Source organism: Stigmatopora argus, chromosome 5 (genome assembly GCF_051989625.1).
Source record: "Stigmatopora argus isolate UIUO_Sarg chromosome 5, RoL_Sarg_1.0, whole genome shotgun sequence".
Lineage (NCBI taxonomy): Eukaryota > Metazoa > Chordata > Actinopteri > Syngnathiformes > Syngnathidae > Stigmatopora > Stigmatopora argus.
Window position 1 is genome coordinate 19,600,202 of NC_135391.1, and position 16,422 is coordinate 19,616,623.

General features: G+C 41.0%; 1 protein-coding gene across 4 annotated transcripts in view; it reads right to left on the bottom strand.

Moving 5' to 3' along the window:
• Positions 1-15,523, bottom strand: part of chek2 (checkpoint kinase 2) — a 44,341-nt gene extending 28,818 nt beyond the window's left edge. For all 4 annotated transcript variants that reach the window (XR_013300299.1, XR_013300300.1, XM_077600892.1 and 1 more), the window contains exons 1-5: positions 15,369-15,523; positions 3,164-3,437; positions 2,967-3,091; positions 2,238-2,370; positions 2,083-2,173 (exon numbers count right to left, since the gene is read on the bottom strand). Coding sequence is in view for 2 of the 4 variants with exons in the window: in XM_077600892.1 (XP_077457018.1) it covers positions 2,083-2,173; positions 2,238-2,370; positions 2,967-3,091; positions 3,164-3,431 (617 nt within the window). In the remaining 2 variants the exon portion in view is untranslated. The remainder of the gene's footprint in view (positions 1-2,082; positions 2,174-2,237; positions 2,371-2,966; positions 3,092-3,163; positions 3,438-15,368) is intronic.
• Positions 15,524-16,422: the final 899 nt, after the last annotated feature.

Here is a 16,422-nt window from a genome sequence, read left to right on the forward strand (position 1 = left end):
GAAGACTGATTCTCTTCAATTATGTGAGGGAACTCTTCCTCGACGTAGCGTTTCGCTGCCTCTTGGTCTGCGGAGTAATCTTCCCCATACAGTGAAACACTTTGTAGACCATACCTCTTCTTAAACTTTTCAAACCACCCCTCGCTTGCAATAAAATCACGAAGCTGACTCGCGGCACTGGTACAAGGCTGATGAACTTAGGAGCTAAGCTATCATAAAAGGTATTGGCTTTGATTCTAATCATGTTGGTCTCCAGAGGTATCTTCTCCCTACAGTCCGAGATCCCAACGGATAGGGCATTCTTCATCTTAACGATGATTTTATTTTATTCCTAGTGATTAACACTCGCTTGGTGTCATTGGAAAAACATACCGTTGCCGTTTTCCGAATGTTCGCTTCTTCCTTCTGGATGTAACGCACGATATATTCCTTTAGTATGCCTTAGATATCCCGGGACGCTTAGGAGGCATTTTACAGTGATTCAAAATCCAAACAATGCTGGAATAGGCTTGGCGTAGTCTTTCTGTGCGCGATGCAAAATATAATCCAAAGAAAAGGCAAGACGACGTCCTGCTCGCCTGTTTGTATTATTCGGCGTGTCACCCAACTCAGCACTGAAGACACGGTGTCCTGACTTCCGCGATTTCTCATCTTCTGCTTTCCAATCGGGTGAATTTTGGCATTTTTATGATTTTTAAAAAAATATTTAGTATAAAAAAAACGCGATATAATGAAGCCGCGAAGTGGTGAAGGATCACCGTCGGCATTTTTGGGGTGGGTTTATAAAAGGAAAATCAATAAGTTGCAAAAAAAAATAATTGCAAAAGCGTGGTCAAATATTTGTACAGTAATGCCTTGACATACGAGTGCCCCGACATACAACCAATTTGAGAAACGAGCAAATATTTACCTTGAGATACGAGACAAATTTTGATATACGAGCATACATCCAGGTGTGGCTGAGGCTGCTTTGGAGAACAGAATAGGCACAGTCTCTCTCGCCGCAACTCCCTCGTGTAAATGTCTCTACGAGCACTGGGCGGAGTGTTGCATTTTTTCTGTGTTTTTTCCCTCATTAGTCAGTGCAGAATAAAGGGGACAACAATGGTGTACACGTGGCAGAGCTTGCTCGCCAATACGAGGAATACTACTTCAAGTTGGCAAGTGGGCGTGCGTTATCCTATTGTGAGGACATTTGTGTGCATCATTTTGGGAATATTTTGAAGGGAAGACAAAAGCAAACAAGCCAGGGTGGAGGCGGGGCAAATAGAGCCAACCCGGGAGAAGAAAAGTAAAAAATATTAAAACAAAACTAGAATTAAGTTTAGTGTAAGGTTAGGGTGCGTCTGTATCGTAATTAAAGTTCATTTAAATTTGTTTATGTTATGTTACGAGCGTGTTGTCGTGCAAAAAGTCTCTCTCTCTGTGTCTCTCTCTCCCCTCCGCGAAATCCGTCTAATTTTAGTACTATTAAACATCATAACCACTAGTTATTTGTTACTCTGTTAATAGATGGCGAATTAGAACAAATAAAAATGTTTTTTCATTCAAATATCCAGTTTTTTGTGGGGGGTTTTAAGAGGGTTGGAACGAATAAATTTGTATTTAGTTCATTTCTATGGGAAACGTTGATTTGAGATACGAGTAAATCGACATACGAGCTCAGTCCCGGAATGCATAAAGCTCGTATCTCAAATCTCAAGGTACCACTGTAACTGTTTGTTTTTTGTGCTCTGTATTTGAAATGGAATTGCTACAATTTTTTTGTCAGAATAAAATTTTGCTGCTAAAAAATTTCAAATTCAGTTTGAAATATTACATCAAATATATGTAATTACATATTTTTGCAGCTGAATTTTTTCATGACAATTTTGATCTTCAACAAAATTCTGTGCTAGAATTTTGTCAAAATATTTATAACAGAATTTTCACATCTGATTTTTTTTATGCTGCAAAAAAAAATCTGTGTGATAAATGCAATATTTGGTCGCAGAAATAAACTTCTGTACGTCTGATATGACCAATTATTCAGTTTGGTGCTATTTTGCGCACATCTTGTGCAACATTGATGTCAAAACTCACGTCCCAATCCGCCGTGTAAGCAGATATTTGTCGCGAAGCTCGCCGGGCAATGCGGACTCTTGGTCGGACGTCAGGTCAATGAAGACGAATACTGAAGTGATACAGTTGCCGGAAGGGTGATGTCGACAGTTCATCGACACATGGACGGCACTTACCCTTGTTGCGTGGCTCCGCCAGGGCCAGCACGGCATTGTTGACTAGGGGAAGTTTCTTGTTACGTCCAATTTTGTCGCCGTCCACAAATGTCCCGTTGTTACTCAGGTCCTCAACAAACACCTGGTCTCCCTCCTGAGATCGCGTCAGAAATAATGGTGTGACAAATATCGCTATACTTTGTAAAATATCCCACTAGAAAAATGTCTTAACTCATTGGCTACCATGAAAAACGCGAGTCAAAATGAGTTGAACATCTAGACCCAACAATGGGACCCAATAAATTGGCAAGATAAATAAAGGGAAAATAAATTTCTGGTAATTTAGTGGTCACTTCCTATTAACTATGGGGCATTTAAAGGTCTTTTCCTTTTGATTTTGAGTTCCTTCCTATTCATTTCCTGTTCAGTGAACCTAAATGAATAGGAACTGACCTGTGAATATTCCAAATGAAGGAGGAAGACAAGTGTAAATGGCCCGAAATGTATTTTGCCTAATATGCACTGTCAAAGGCATTTAAACATGAGCATTGAAAGCCAATCTACTCAATTTAAGAAAATGAATATCTTGTTTTTCTCTTTGACGGTTTTATAGTAGAATATCATAGATTGATTTTGTGAACCATGTACTAATAAATGATGTTTGGCCACGTTGTTATTGTGAACCTTGCATCGGTAATCTTTCTGATCCTAATCTTAAAGATTGAAAAGTAGATCGACAGGCACAGCTACCTTGTAGACCCGGAAGTGTTGCTTGCTGTAAATTCGAAATCGTAAGGATCCTTTGCGATCAGGATCATCCAGAACATAGTCACATTTGGAGTCCCGGCCGAACAAATAATCGTCTTCCATGCAATCTAGAAGAGCGGAAAGGAAAATGAGGACAAGGTTGATTTTCTCATGGCCTGCCGCCTAGCTTCCGAACTCGCCATGAGCGCGAAAAACGTCCTGCATAGGCAGCAGTCGCCCCCACGGCTGCCGCTCAACCTCCTCGGGGACCGATGGCAAGGTGACTGGAAGCGTGTCGGCACTGCTCAGTGTCCCGGAACCACCAGACGATTGGCTCCCTGACGTAGGACCACCTGAAGAACCAGAGCCGTCCTTGCAGTCGGACCGAACCTCGTTCAGGACCCGCGAAGGGGACAGAGTGGAACGGTCCTGGGGCGAATCGTCCTCGTTTAGAAGCTCTCGGGACATCTGAGCCTACGGATCATTGAAAAGGTCAAATATTGCCATGCTTTGCATCCCCAAAAGTTATCCATAAGCTCCTGTCAAGAATCCATGTACAGTAATACCCTGACATACGAGTGTCTCAATGTGGAGTATGGAATGTATACTTATGCTTTTTGTTAGTCAATAGGTTTATTTAGTCTAGTCACTAGAATAGAATTTTGCATGACCTAGCGGAAATTTCCGTCTGTAACACCTATGAGTTAGGGGCGCGTCATCTACCATGACACACCCATTTCTTTGTTCATAGTTTCCCGCCTAAAGTTTGTACCTATGTCACACGACCTTTGTCAATAAAACTGGTCGACCTGTTGGGGGGATTGAGGGATTTCAAACTGGCCAGGCTGGAGGTTAGACGCGCTCCTGGTGCTGGCTGCTCTGGATCCCTCCTTCAGCTGAAGCTAGATAAAACTCATCATGGCCGACTGTGTGTGCTTCCTCTAATTCGAAATTATTGAATATTAATGAATTAGTTCCAACATTTTCTGGTGCCTTAGAAACCCGGGAGATTCATTTCTGAATTTTCGGACCGCGGTGGACTGAAAGCCAGGATTTCTGACGTCAGCTACTCTTACTTTGAAAGAGAGGGCATTTCGGTCGATCGCGGCCCGTTTGAAGAACGAACCCCCATCGGAAAAGAGGAGGCACAAGAGACGGTAAGGGGCTGTTTAAAATTAATGTGTAGAACAAATCTGGCGAAAATCCCGTTCTTCATTCGTGGAATAGTCGAGAAAAACGCTTTAAAAGTGGGAGATAAATTGTGCATACTGTTGAGAAGTACGTATGTCGGAAAAAAGGAAAATAGATACGTAAGGTATGCAACGGACGTACATTTTGTCGGTCTGGCCAACTAAATGTCGATCCAAGAGGTGGGCTGGTGACGGGGCTTAACCTAGGGTGGGGGTTAAAGTCCCCCTAAGGTGGGGGTTAAAGTCCCCCTATGGTAGGGGTTAAAGTCCCCCTTTGTTAAAAGGATTTTCGGAGATTGTTGAAAATAAAGCTTCGAAAAATACTGGACCCGATGAGTAAGAAAGCGCTCGATTAAAAAGTATAGTACTATTATATAAACCGGAAGCGTGTGTTAAGAACCGGAAGTACGCCGAGACGCGCTCGAGAATCGAGAGGATTGCCGCGCAAGAGAGTGACGGTTAAAAAGACGACGTAGACGGATAAATAGGATAATAAAAGATAAGTATTAAAGAGATAATAAATTAGATGGGACATCCCTAGAGAATCGCCGTAAAATATCGCCTTAAATGTATTAATAGCGTAACATGTGAGCATTGTTTAAAAAAAAAACTTCAAACAAAGGGATGTGAAATTCATGCTGAGAGATTTTCCTGATCATTGAAGAATGAAACAAAAACATGGTTAACATGCTTGTGAAGATTCTGGACAGAAAGGATGAGGAGCTGCTTTAGGTGGTTGTCTTTCCTCAAGAAACTTTCTATCTTCATGGAGAACAAGAATGATATGTTTTTCACAAGTTCATGTACTAGTCACACATTTCAAGATTGGGGCCCTCCCTATGAACATCATTGAACATGAGCTCAAGAGGTACGACCTTTGGCAAGATGAGCTAAGAGGAAGGCCTATGAGGAATTCTCAGAGAACCAAAATCTGAAGAAGGAACATGAGAATTCCCTTAAAAAGTCTGCCTGCTTTTGAATCTTGCTGAAGACACACAGAACAAAGGAAGAAAATGGCCGAAAAATGTGGAGCCAGGCAAGAAGCCCACTTTACGGCCAGCCCCCCTTCACAGATGCGGACACCCCTCACCCGGCCAAGGACACCCGGTGCAAACAAAAAGAGGGGGGTCGCCCATAGCGCTTACTGCTCCTTTCACACCTGGAGCCAGGAGAAAGAGAGCCCAAGGCCCCCTCCCCCCGCACAAACAGGGAGGGGGGAGGGAATCAGAGAGAGACAGAGAAAGAAAGAGATGTAGAGAGAGAGAGAGATACAGAGAGATGTAGAGAGAGAAAGAGAGAGAGGGAGATGTAGAGAGAGAGAGAGAGATCCAGAGAGATGTAGAGAGAGAGAGATACAGAGAGATGTAGAGAGAGAGAGAGAGCTACAGAGAGATGTAGAGAGAGAGATACAGAGAGATGTAGAGAGAGAGAGAGAGAGAGAGATACAGAGAGATGTAGAGAGAGAGAGAGATACAGAGAGATGTAGAGAGAGAGAGAGATACAGAGAGAGAGAGAGAGAGAGAGAGAGAGAGAGATACAGAGAGATGTAGAGAGAGAGAGAGATACAGAGAGATGTAGAGAGAGAGAGATACAGAGAGAGAGAGAGAGAGAGAGAGAGAGAGAGAGAGAGATACAGAGAGAGAGAGAGAGAGAGATACAGAGAGATGTAGAGAGAGAGAGAGAGAGATACAGAGAGATGTAGAGAGAGAGAGAGAGAGATACAGAGAGATGTAGAGAGAGAGAGAGAGAGATACAGAGAGATGTAGAGAGAGAGAGAGAGATACAGAGAGATGTAGAGAGAGAGAGAGAGATACAGAGAGATGTAGAGAGAGAGAGAGAGAGATACAGAGAGATGTAGAGAGAGAGAGAGATACAGAGAGATGTAGAGAGAGAGAGAGAGATACAGAGAGATGTAGAGAGAGAGAGAGATACAGAGAGATGTAGAGAGAGAGAGAGAGATACAGAGAGATGTAGAGAGAGAGAGAGAGATACAGAGAGATGTAGAGAGAGAGAGAGATACAGAGAGATGTAGAGAGAGAGAGAGATACAGAGAGATGTAGAGAGAGAGAGAGATACAGAGAGATGTAGAGAGAGAGAGAGATACAGAGAGATGTAGAGAGAGAGAGAGATACAGAGAGATGTAGAGAGAGAGAGAGATACAGAGAGATGTAGAGAGAGAGAGAGATACAGAGAGATGTAGAGAGAGAGAGAGATACAGAGAGATGTAGAGAGAGAGAGAGATACAGACAGATGTAGAGAGAGAGAGAGTTGACAGTGTTGTGATATATTAGTGACAAATTATGGGTCCTTTATTAAACACTGAAATTTATATTAGGAAATGCCTAGTGAAAGGTTATTTCCCTAAATTTTAATTCTGGTAACAATGAGCTACAGAAAATGGTTCTTATTTTAAGCAAAAACCGCCTTCTTGGAGCGGATATGCAATTTAGCTATCCTCATAGCTATTTTAGCAATATGAGAGTGATTTGCGATTTAGACTTAAGTATTAAGAATCAACCAAATTATTAATGATATCAAATATGAAGACAATGCAGAAATGGCATTGATCCAAATTATTAGGTAAATTATACCTGGCAAGTTTAGATAAAATAATTAATTTAGGATAGGCATGATTTCCCTGCGATGGAATAAACAATACATGTTCAGTGCACGGGATATGTATCTTGTTTTGCCCATCAGCAGATGAAATATGCTTTAGCGTGAGTCATATTAATGACTATGAGAATATCTCGGATTGCATTAGCATCAAACAATTGATGTCAACCAAATGACGTTAACCTATTTCTTTTGAGAATGATTAGGCTCATAGGACAGCAAAATGGAGGTGAGCTGCCAAGACGCCCAGACGTGGGATGGCGCTCTTCACCAGTGATGAAAAAATTGCAGACCACTGATGTCTGAAAATGAGTGTGAGCGTGAATGGTTGTTTGTCTTTTTGTGTTTTTGATTGGCCGACCACCGAGATATGATCAATCGGTTAGGTATTAAGGTGGAAAATGATTTAGCAAATTGGAATCGATTTCGGAATTCGCCAATAAGCCCTTTTCAGGGATGGCAGCGACAAATTATGGAAAAAATATTTCGTCAAATGAAATTTTTAATGGAAAAAGCAGCAGTACTCCAAATGTGAAACTTGAAGTGGAGAAACAAATCTGCTATGCAAAATTTGGGAGCACTGGGAAAAAGAAAAAACAAAGACAGTGCATGATATGAAATTCCAAAGTATTATAGTGATAATGGCATCCAAATTGTGGTAACAGAATAATTGACTGAATTGACAAAAGGTTCCATATTTCGTTATGAAATCAATGCGCCTACATAACGAGGTTAATCGGACAACAAAATATGGAAATCCAATTTAGTGGAATGTACCAAACGCCATTATTCACTACACGATTGGAGCTGGATGATGAGGCTAATCTGGCTATCAGCGTAAAAGGAAAAACTTTAAAGGAACGCATTGAATTTGGGTTAGCAGAAGGAGACTGTGCTTCCCAACAGAAAACAGACTGGACCAACGGCGGTCCCGGGAGCCTGGGTGCTCAACACAAGTGTTCCTGACCAACCAGCAGACATGAAAATAGCGGGATCCATCTTGTGCGCTGTAAGAAGGTTCTCTCAGTTGAAACGTTTGAGGAGACAGGTAAGATAAACTTTTTGACGTGATCAGACGAAATGGCAAGCACTCCAATATTGATTGGAAAGATTATTGCTCGAGGAGCAATGCGATAAACCATAAGGAACTTTTTATATTGGTTTTATTGTCTCCATAAAAAAAGATGAAAGCGTTTCAATTGAGACCAAACCTTCTTACTGATTTTTAAAGTAAACAATTAGAAAGAAAATGGATAAAAATGTAACTAGATTTTAAGTTTATGCCTGACTATTGGGAATATTGATTAGGAAGGTTTTTATAGATGATTGCAAACTCCAAAGACAATGGAATGTTACATTTGATAAAAAGACTACTAGTTTGGGATATTTTGAATTTCAAACAACAGAGTTTAATATGCAACGCGATACACATTGTTAATTGAATAGGGACTGGAGTAGTATGCATTTTATAAGTAATGGGCTTTAATTGCTCTAAAGGACACAATTATGCTAAAATATTAACCCTGACAAACAAGGGGTGGTTACATTTTAGTGGGTTCAATTCTTTTCAGAATTATAAATGTGTGCATTTTGTTTCTGGATAGTAATTGATGTGAATGTAACTGTTGCAGAGAACCGGAAAGCTGTTTTCCTGAGAAAGCAGCCTGGTTTGCTTTTTGTATTTTTCCTATTTTTAGTATGATTAGTTAATTTGTGTAATTGCAGGAAAGGAAAAAACAAATATAGTTCTTGATCTTAACAAGGAAGCAGTGATCAAAATAGAATACCAGCTAGCATATTTAATTTTGACTGATAAGGCATTTAGATTTTCAAAAACATAGTGATGGAATAAGTAAGATTGTTGTGATTTTTGTTCATTGGGGTATTAAGCCCAACCTAATAGCTGTCTGCAGATGTTAAGTACGTGTTTGAAGACAGCGACAGAGTGCGGCAGCTGGGGAGGCAGCGCGGACACTTGCTGCACAGTATGCACAGCAACAAGGGCTGAGCCGATCTCAAGAACAGTCTGCAGACGACCTGTACACAGCTAAAGGCCTACAGTGCCTACCAAAAATGTATTCCAAAATTGAGCCATGGACAATGTCTCAACAGGGGGGATATATGATGAACAGGTCTAAATACCTACTTTAAAATTTTTGTAGGAACTGTTTAATTTGTTACAGATATAATGTGCAATATAATGTGCAAGATGACCTCAGGTCCAAACGAGGCCAATGTCCAAAAGAGTGTGGGACTGGTAGAGCGAACAAATGGTACGATAAAACCAAGGCTTAAGAAAACCATGGGGGATATAAATAAGCCATGGCCAGAACGCCTAACACTGGCCAAAACGTATATGAAGATAGTGCCAACTAGCTCGAGATTAACACCTTTTGAGATAGTTCTTGGAAGACCATTCCAACTTCCTCTATGGGAAGGTGAACCATGACAAGAGACTAAGGGTGAGGCAGATCTACTTACAGAGTGGATGGTAAAATGTTTGGAGAAACTTGTCCAAAGAACATGTAAGTGATCCTTTTGTCTATCTTGCAGGAGGTGATGAAGCCAGGTGACTGGATCCTGATCCGAGTCATAAAAAGGAAGTCCTGGTTCTCTCCACGATGGGAAGACCCATTCGTGGCCCAACTCACCAACCTCCACAGCAGCAAAGATCGCTGAAAAGTCAAAGTCCATTGACCAACCTCAGGTCAAGGTAGTTCGAGACACAGGTGACTCTGAGTAGACTGTAAGTCGGACGGTGTCAAAACCCTTGTCCGTGAAAAACTCATCTGACGTCTACTCACCTGCCACGAGCACCCCTCACTTAACCTTGAGCTCCCATAGACTTTGCACCTCTACACAGAAGCCGCAGTGAAAGCTGTTGCCACCCACATCACAGTGACTGGACTGTCAGTGACAGCCTGGGCGTGTCTGAACGCCCCGCCTACAGACTTGAGTTCGAAAACAAGATGGTGTCACTCCTATCACAGAGGAGAGTGAAGTGGTATGGAAAGAAGAATCTGGAGAACTACTATGGAGAAGATGTGTGGTATAATTTCATGGTGTTCCAGAAGAAACTGATTGTTGTGAATGAAAGTTATGTGTGTAGTCGTATACCCATTTCCACAGGTATCCCGACAACCTGAATTCACTGAGTCTAGACGCCACACTTAAATCTGCAGTGGTGCAGATGAGATGCATTCCTTTTAAAGGGAGTGAGCATAACAGTAAGAGATAGGAGATCAAAATCAGTGCAAAATCAGTGCAATTCAAACCATGTGATGCAATCTGGGGTAGTGATGTTCCTGGTGACCATAAGTTGTGGTCCGTCCCCCAGAAAATCATACTGTTGCTACTTTCCCAACTTGGGGTGGATAAAGTTATGCTTTGTGTAAAGACATTGAACTGTTACATGAGTGTTCATTAACCAAACTGTCAAAGCCCGTAGGGATGTTGCAGGACCGGATGGAAGTGTGTGACGCTAAATACCTCGAGTTTTTCGCCTTTGCCTTGACAAGTGATTTTATAATTTTCCATACCCTGTTGAAAGTAACTGTTGATGATATTTGAATTTTAGAACCTGGAGGGGAGGGATACAAATTGATGTCTAAAGAAAATTCTTTCAAAGTAACTACAGGGGGGAAATGTGGAGTGGGGAATGTATTCTTATGCTTTTTGTTAGTCAATAGGTTTATTTAGTCTAGTCACTAGAATAGAATTTTGCATGACCTAGCGGAAATGTCCGTCCGTGACACCTATGAGTAAGGGGCGCATCATCTACCATGACACACCCATTTCTTTGTTCATAGTTTCCCGCCTAAAGTTTGTACCTATGTCACATGACCTTTGTCAATAAAACTGGTCGACCTGTTGGGGGATTGAGGGATTTCAAACTGGCCAGGCTGGAGGTGAGACGCGCTCCTGGCGCTGGCTGCTCCGACTCCCTCCTTCAGCTGAAACTAGATAAAACTCATCATGGCCGACTGTGTGCTTCCTCTAATTCGAAATTATTGAATGTTAATGAATTAGTTCCAACACTCAACATACGAGAAATTTGAGATACAAGGAAAGTGCTACCCTCAAGATAGCGTTGGTGCACAGAAGTGAGCATTTCACCACAGCTGGTTCAAATAGCACAATTGTTTGGAATATTCATAATGCAGGTTTCTGCTCTCCATATAGGGTGTTTGGCAAGAATATCAAACATGATTGTCTGGTCAGCAGTGGTTGCAGGGACTGTATCTCGATTTGGTGAGTTCGATGGTTCATGTTACTTCAATAGTTGTCACTTTCGAACAAGAGATAAAAAGAAAAAAATATCAAAGCGGAATTTTATTTTATTTCATAATCACAAATGTATAATCATTTATTTTCTATGTTCTGAAAGGGTGTTGTCTGCACGTAGACAAATTCAAAAAGGAAGTAATGTAAGCACAACCAGGAAATACAGTGGTACCTCGAGATACGAGCTTAATGCGTTCCAAGACTGAGCTCGTATGTCGATTTTCTCGTAACTCAAACAAACGTTTCCCATAGAATTGAACTAAAAACAAATTAATGCGCTCCAACCCTCTGAAAAAACACCCAAAACAGGATATTGGATTGGAAAAACATTTTTATTTGTTCTAATTCGCCATCTATTAACAAAGTAACAAATAACTAGTGATTTAATATTACTAAAATGTGTTTAATAGTACTAAAATTATACGGATTTCGCAGGGGGATAGAGACCTGGTCTGCTCGTATATCAAAATTTGTCTCATATCTCAAGATAAATATCTGCTCAAAATTTTACTCGTATGTCAAATTGCTCGTATGTCGGGGTACTCCTATGTCGAGGTACCACTGTATGCCCATAGCGGTATGCGTAGTTTTCACCAAGTCTCTGGTTGCAATAATAACATACACATTACATAGGTATCAAGGTTTATATTTTAACGATCGACCGCAAGACCTTCGATCATCCTTAACTATTGGGATGTGCTAACATGGTAAACACTACCATCAGAGCACGTTTAACTACGGTAAGATGGCGGCGCCCTGAGCGAGCACTAGCAGGCACAAGTAAATGTACTCACGTCTGGCCAGTCAGAGCACGTTTAACTACGGTAAGATGGCGACGCCCTGAGCAAGTACTGACCAGGGTGTCTGCAGGTTGGAACAAGTGCAATTTTAGACATTTTAGACCATTGTGGGTTAAATTTAAGACCTTCACGAAGTATTGAAAATAAGAAAAAACAGACCCAGATTGTATTCAACTGACATTTATTGTCATTGAAACAAACAAACTACAACCAGCAACATTTTCAGTTTTTTTATTTTTTTAAAATAATGCCTCTACTTAAAATGCTGCACATTGAAAATAACCACATTTATACATATTTTAGATTTTGAAATGGGCAGAAAAAGAGAGAGCCCAGGAGTGATAGAGTGTGTGTGTGAGCGGGTAGTGTGCAGCACTACATGCTTCGTAGCTCTGCACTTTTGGCAGCAATTTCGATCTCCAGATTCTGAAGCTGGGAGAGTTTGTGTTTAGCAGCCCTCCTCAGAGCATTTGATTTAGAGAGGAGCTGGGCCATTTTGCTCCCTGCCTTGCCCTCCGCTTCCTCCGCCAACGCATCTGCGTCTTTGCCAAGGCTCTCAATGACTTTATGCAGACTGTCCCTTTTGACTTTGAGGTCTCGTAAGTGCTCCTCTGCATGTGCCCTTTTCTTCCCTTGTGTCTCTGCCTCCTTCCTTTTCCTCTGTTCATACAAATGCAAGCGGTACCTGGATCTGGCAGCCATGACAGATTTCAGCAAGTCGTTTGTAAATGGAACCCTGGTAACGCCCCCATGTATTGCAACATAGTCGCAAACAAGCCTGTGTGCGACTAATGTGTCTTCTTGCATATTCTGAGATCCAAGGTATCTGGAGTGTACCTGGCCGTCATCCCAGTACTGTATGTGAAGGTCCAGTTGTTTCTTTTTTGTTGCACAGTTGAAACTTTCGTCAAACATGATCACAAATGGCCCAGACACCTGTGTGATTACATCTTTCTTGGCGAACTTGGCCACTCCAAATCGGATGATATAGGTGGTCTTGTCTCTTCCGCACTGGAATGTTTTCGCAATCGTTGAGTCGGGAAATATTAGTTTGAACAGTTCCCCGATGTTGTCGTTTGCTCTGTATGACTGGTGTTTCGCCACGGTGTTCAGTGCCCACAAAACTTCTGCCTTCATCGTTTGAGTCGAGCCCATTAGGTCGCGAATGTCATTTGAAGTATCATTTGTGGATGTCTCTGCCAACGAATAGAACTGTGCAATTCTACGAGACTCACGTACTGATTTCAGAGAGGCCTGGTGTTTATTGGATTTAACGTGGGATTCGAGTGCCTTTACTCCCAGGGTCCGGAGCTTCAATGGTCTTTTGCACAACGTGCAGTACGCCTCAGTGTCATTGTCAGGAACACGTTTGAGCCAGTCCACAAAATCCTGTCGTTCAAGCCAGCAATCATTAAATCTGCATTTACCCATTGCTTATATTTTGTCCAACTGCCATTCGTCTTGCATTACTTGACAACTATTTGCGCCTCGCGCCAATATCTTGTGACGACCTATACACACTTCCACTTCACGTCTGTAGTTTTATTGTGCTTTCCGCTAACAGTGATTTCCGCTAATATAACTACAAGGACAATAAGCCACCAAAAAAACGGAACGGCGTGATAAATAGACGCAAGAAAAATATTTTGAAAACGTATTCTACATTGATATTTTGCACTTTTGCACTAGGTCTTAAATGACCCAAATGAGATTTTAGACTTGGAGTGGAAAATATCTCGGTATTTTAGACTTTTTTAGGCCTAAAATTGAAAATGTCTATTTTTAGACTTTTTTAGACTCCACGGACACCCTGACTGACTGGCACAAGTGAGTTTTTTCACGTTTTATGCAAGATATGGTTTATTTTTTTCCTTGAATAATATTCATAGACGTCAAACTACATTTTGTTTAGCGTTTTATCGGTTTATTTTTTCTCTATTTTGAAATAAAGGACCGTATCGGCCACATTGTCTTGTGTCATGACGTCATCGTGCCATGGCGTCATGAACTTGCAGTTTCATTCGCGGATGTCATGTTTTTCTGCGCATATAAGCCGTGACCTTGATTCAGTCATCATTTTTTGTCCAACAAAAGAGGCTCATATGCGAGTAAATACGGTAGTTCATTTCTATGGGAAACGTTGATTTGAGATATGAGTAAATCGACATACGAGCTCAGTCCCGGAATGCATTAAGCTTGTATCTCAAGGTACCACTGTAGTTTGAAAAAATATTTCAATTAATGTAAAAACATGATTGTGACAGTTGGATTTAAATTGTCCTACACTTCTTTTTTTTTCATTTTATATCGATTTTGCGTGAATCTTATTCACTCCGGAAATACTCGGAAATGGGACAAGGGTACTCCTGAAATGCTCTGTACTAGTATTGACTCACCTTGCCTGGAAACTATGGAAAAATCTTGATTTACAGTACTACAAAAATGGAAACTGCAACCTTGAACAAAGTATGCATAAAGCAACTTTAATTCCAATTTTCTCCTAATTTATTCTGTGAAATTTCAAAATTATGAGTATGTGAGTAGTCAAAGAGGTCAATACTAGGATTGACCCACCTTGCCTGGAAACTGTGTAAAAATCTTGACTTTCAGTACCCCAAAATTGGGACCTGCAAATTCATTTCCAAATTTCTCTAAATTTAATCTGTGAAATTGCATGATTTTGAGGATTTGAGTAGTCAGAGACGTTTACTACTATGATTGACCCACCTTGCCTGGAAACTATGAAAAAATCTTGATTTACAGTACCACAAAAATAGGACCTGCAAACTTGAACAAAGTACGCATTGTTATGAATTATTTGTATTAAAAATTAACTTAAAGGTTTGAGCCATATTCGAATTCGTTTACTGAAGCATAGGGGTTGCGTAGCGTTCTTCACAACAATGTGTGGAAAAACAGTACGTAGCTCTGGGTGTTGAAATTATGGGGAAAAATGTGTTACAGTATCACAGAAAAACGTTCTGGGAGATTCACATAATATTGTACTTGTGGAGTGAAGTGTTTTTTAATCAGGCTTTGTTAAATTATGAGCTCTACGGGTTTTTTTACTGTTGAGAGTAATTTTGAGGGTTTAAAAGCGCTACGAACACACGACAGTCACTAATGTTTCGCCACGTTAGTGTTTTGAATGGAATTACCGTAATGCTTGGACTAAGCGGGCGGGCTATTTTGAGCGTCTGCCCATTTGACAACGAAAACGCTAACGTCCGCTGGCTTGGTCGCAGTCTACTGAAGCCACTTTAAATGTCTCTAAAGTGATCAAGAAAAGGCCCCAAACCAACATAAAGTCAACAGGAAGTCACTGGAAATGCTCTATATTGAACAGGAAATTAACCTAAATGTACAGGTGAACCCAGAATGCCTAAAATTATACCAGACTTGACCCCAAATCAACAGGAAGTTCATTCGCTGTAGTCAATGAGTAACAAAGGTTGCTTTCACAGCAGTGAAAGATGCGGTTCGTCGAAGCAGGCAAAGAAAAAACACGTTTTCACCTTATTTGGAGTTTGTCTTATCTTCCCTGCTTTTCTTCCTTCCCTGCGGAGACTTGAGTTCAAACGCGAATCTGGCGGGAAGTCCTGACGTTACGTTCCGCCACGTCACATGCCTAACCGCCCAATGGGAGGTCCGCTTTAGCTGCGGATTTCCTGGTTATGCTGACTTCATGTACTTTCGGAAAGATGAAATTTACCAAATTCGAGTCGTGGAGTAGACTGTAGAGCAGGGGTCGGGGACCTTTTGACAGAGAGCCATAAACACATTCCTTGAGAGCCATACTCAGAATTTAAAAATAAATGACCATGTGTGCATTTTTTTAGTCATTTTGTCACTTTTAAATGACAAGTCTCTGAATTCTTGTGACAACATTGCTAAACTGTTGCTAATCAATGAATTTCAGTGAGACTGAACAGAAAAAAGTGATCAAATCTGCTGGGTCAAAAATATACATACAGCAGTGCTAATATTTGGTAACATGTCCCTTGGCCATTTTCACTTCAATTAGGCGCTTTTGGTAGCCACCCACAAGCTTCTGGCAAGCTTCTGGTTGAATCTTTGACCACTCCTCTCGACAGAATTGGTGCAGTTCAGTTAAATTTGATGCCTTTCTGACATGGACTTGTTTATTCATTATTGTCCACAAGTTCTCAATGGGGTTTAAGTCAGGACTTTGGGAAGGCCATTCGAAAACCTTAATTCTAGCCTGATTTAGCCATTCCATTACCACTTTTGATAATAATAATAATAATAATAATAATAATAATAATAATAATAATAATAATAATAATAGTAATAATAATAATCGGACATAGGCCCTGTCGTCATTATCAACAACACAAAAAGCCTACTTGTCATCACACCCAGAAACTGCGTGTGACGAAATTGGTGGTGCTTCTCCATAAGCTGCGTTTACTCGGCAAAAGACCTAAATAAGTGCTAGTTACGGACTTGTAATTTGGCATTCTGCTGTTATGGATACAGGTCGCTTACCTCTCACTGTCTTTCACTTACCTTCAGTCAGCTAGTAGGAGGCAGATGTGTTTAGGGTCA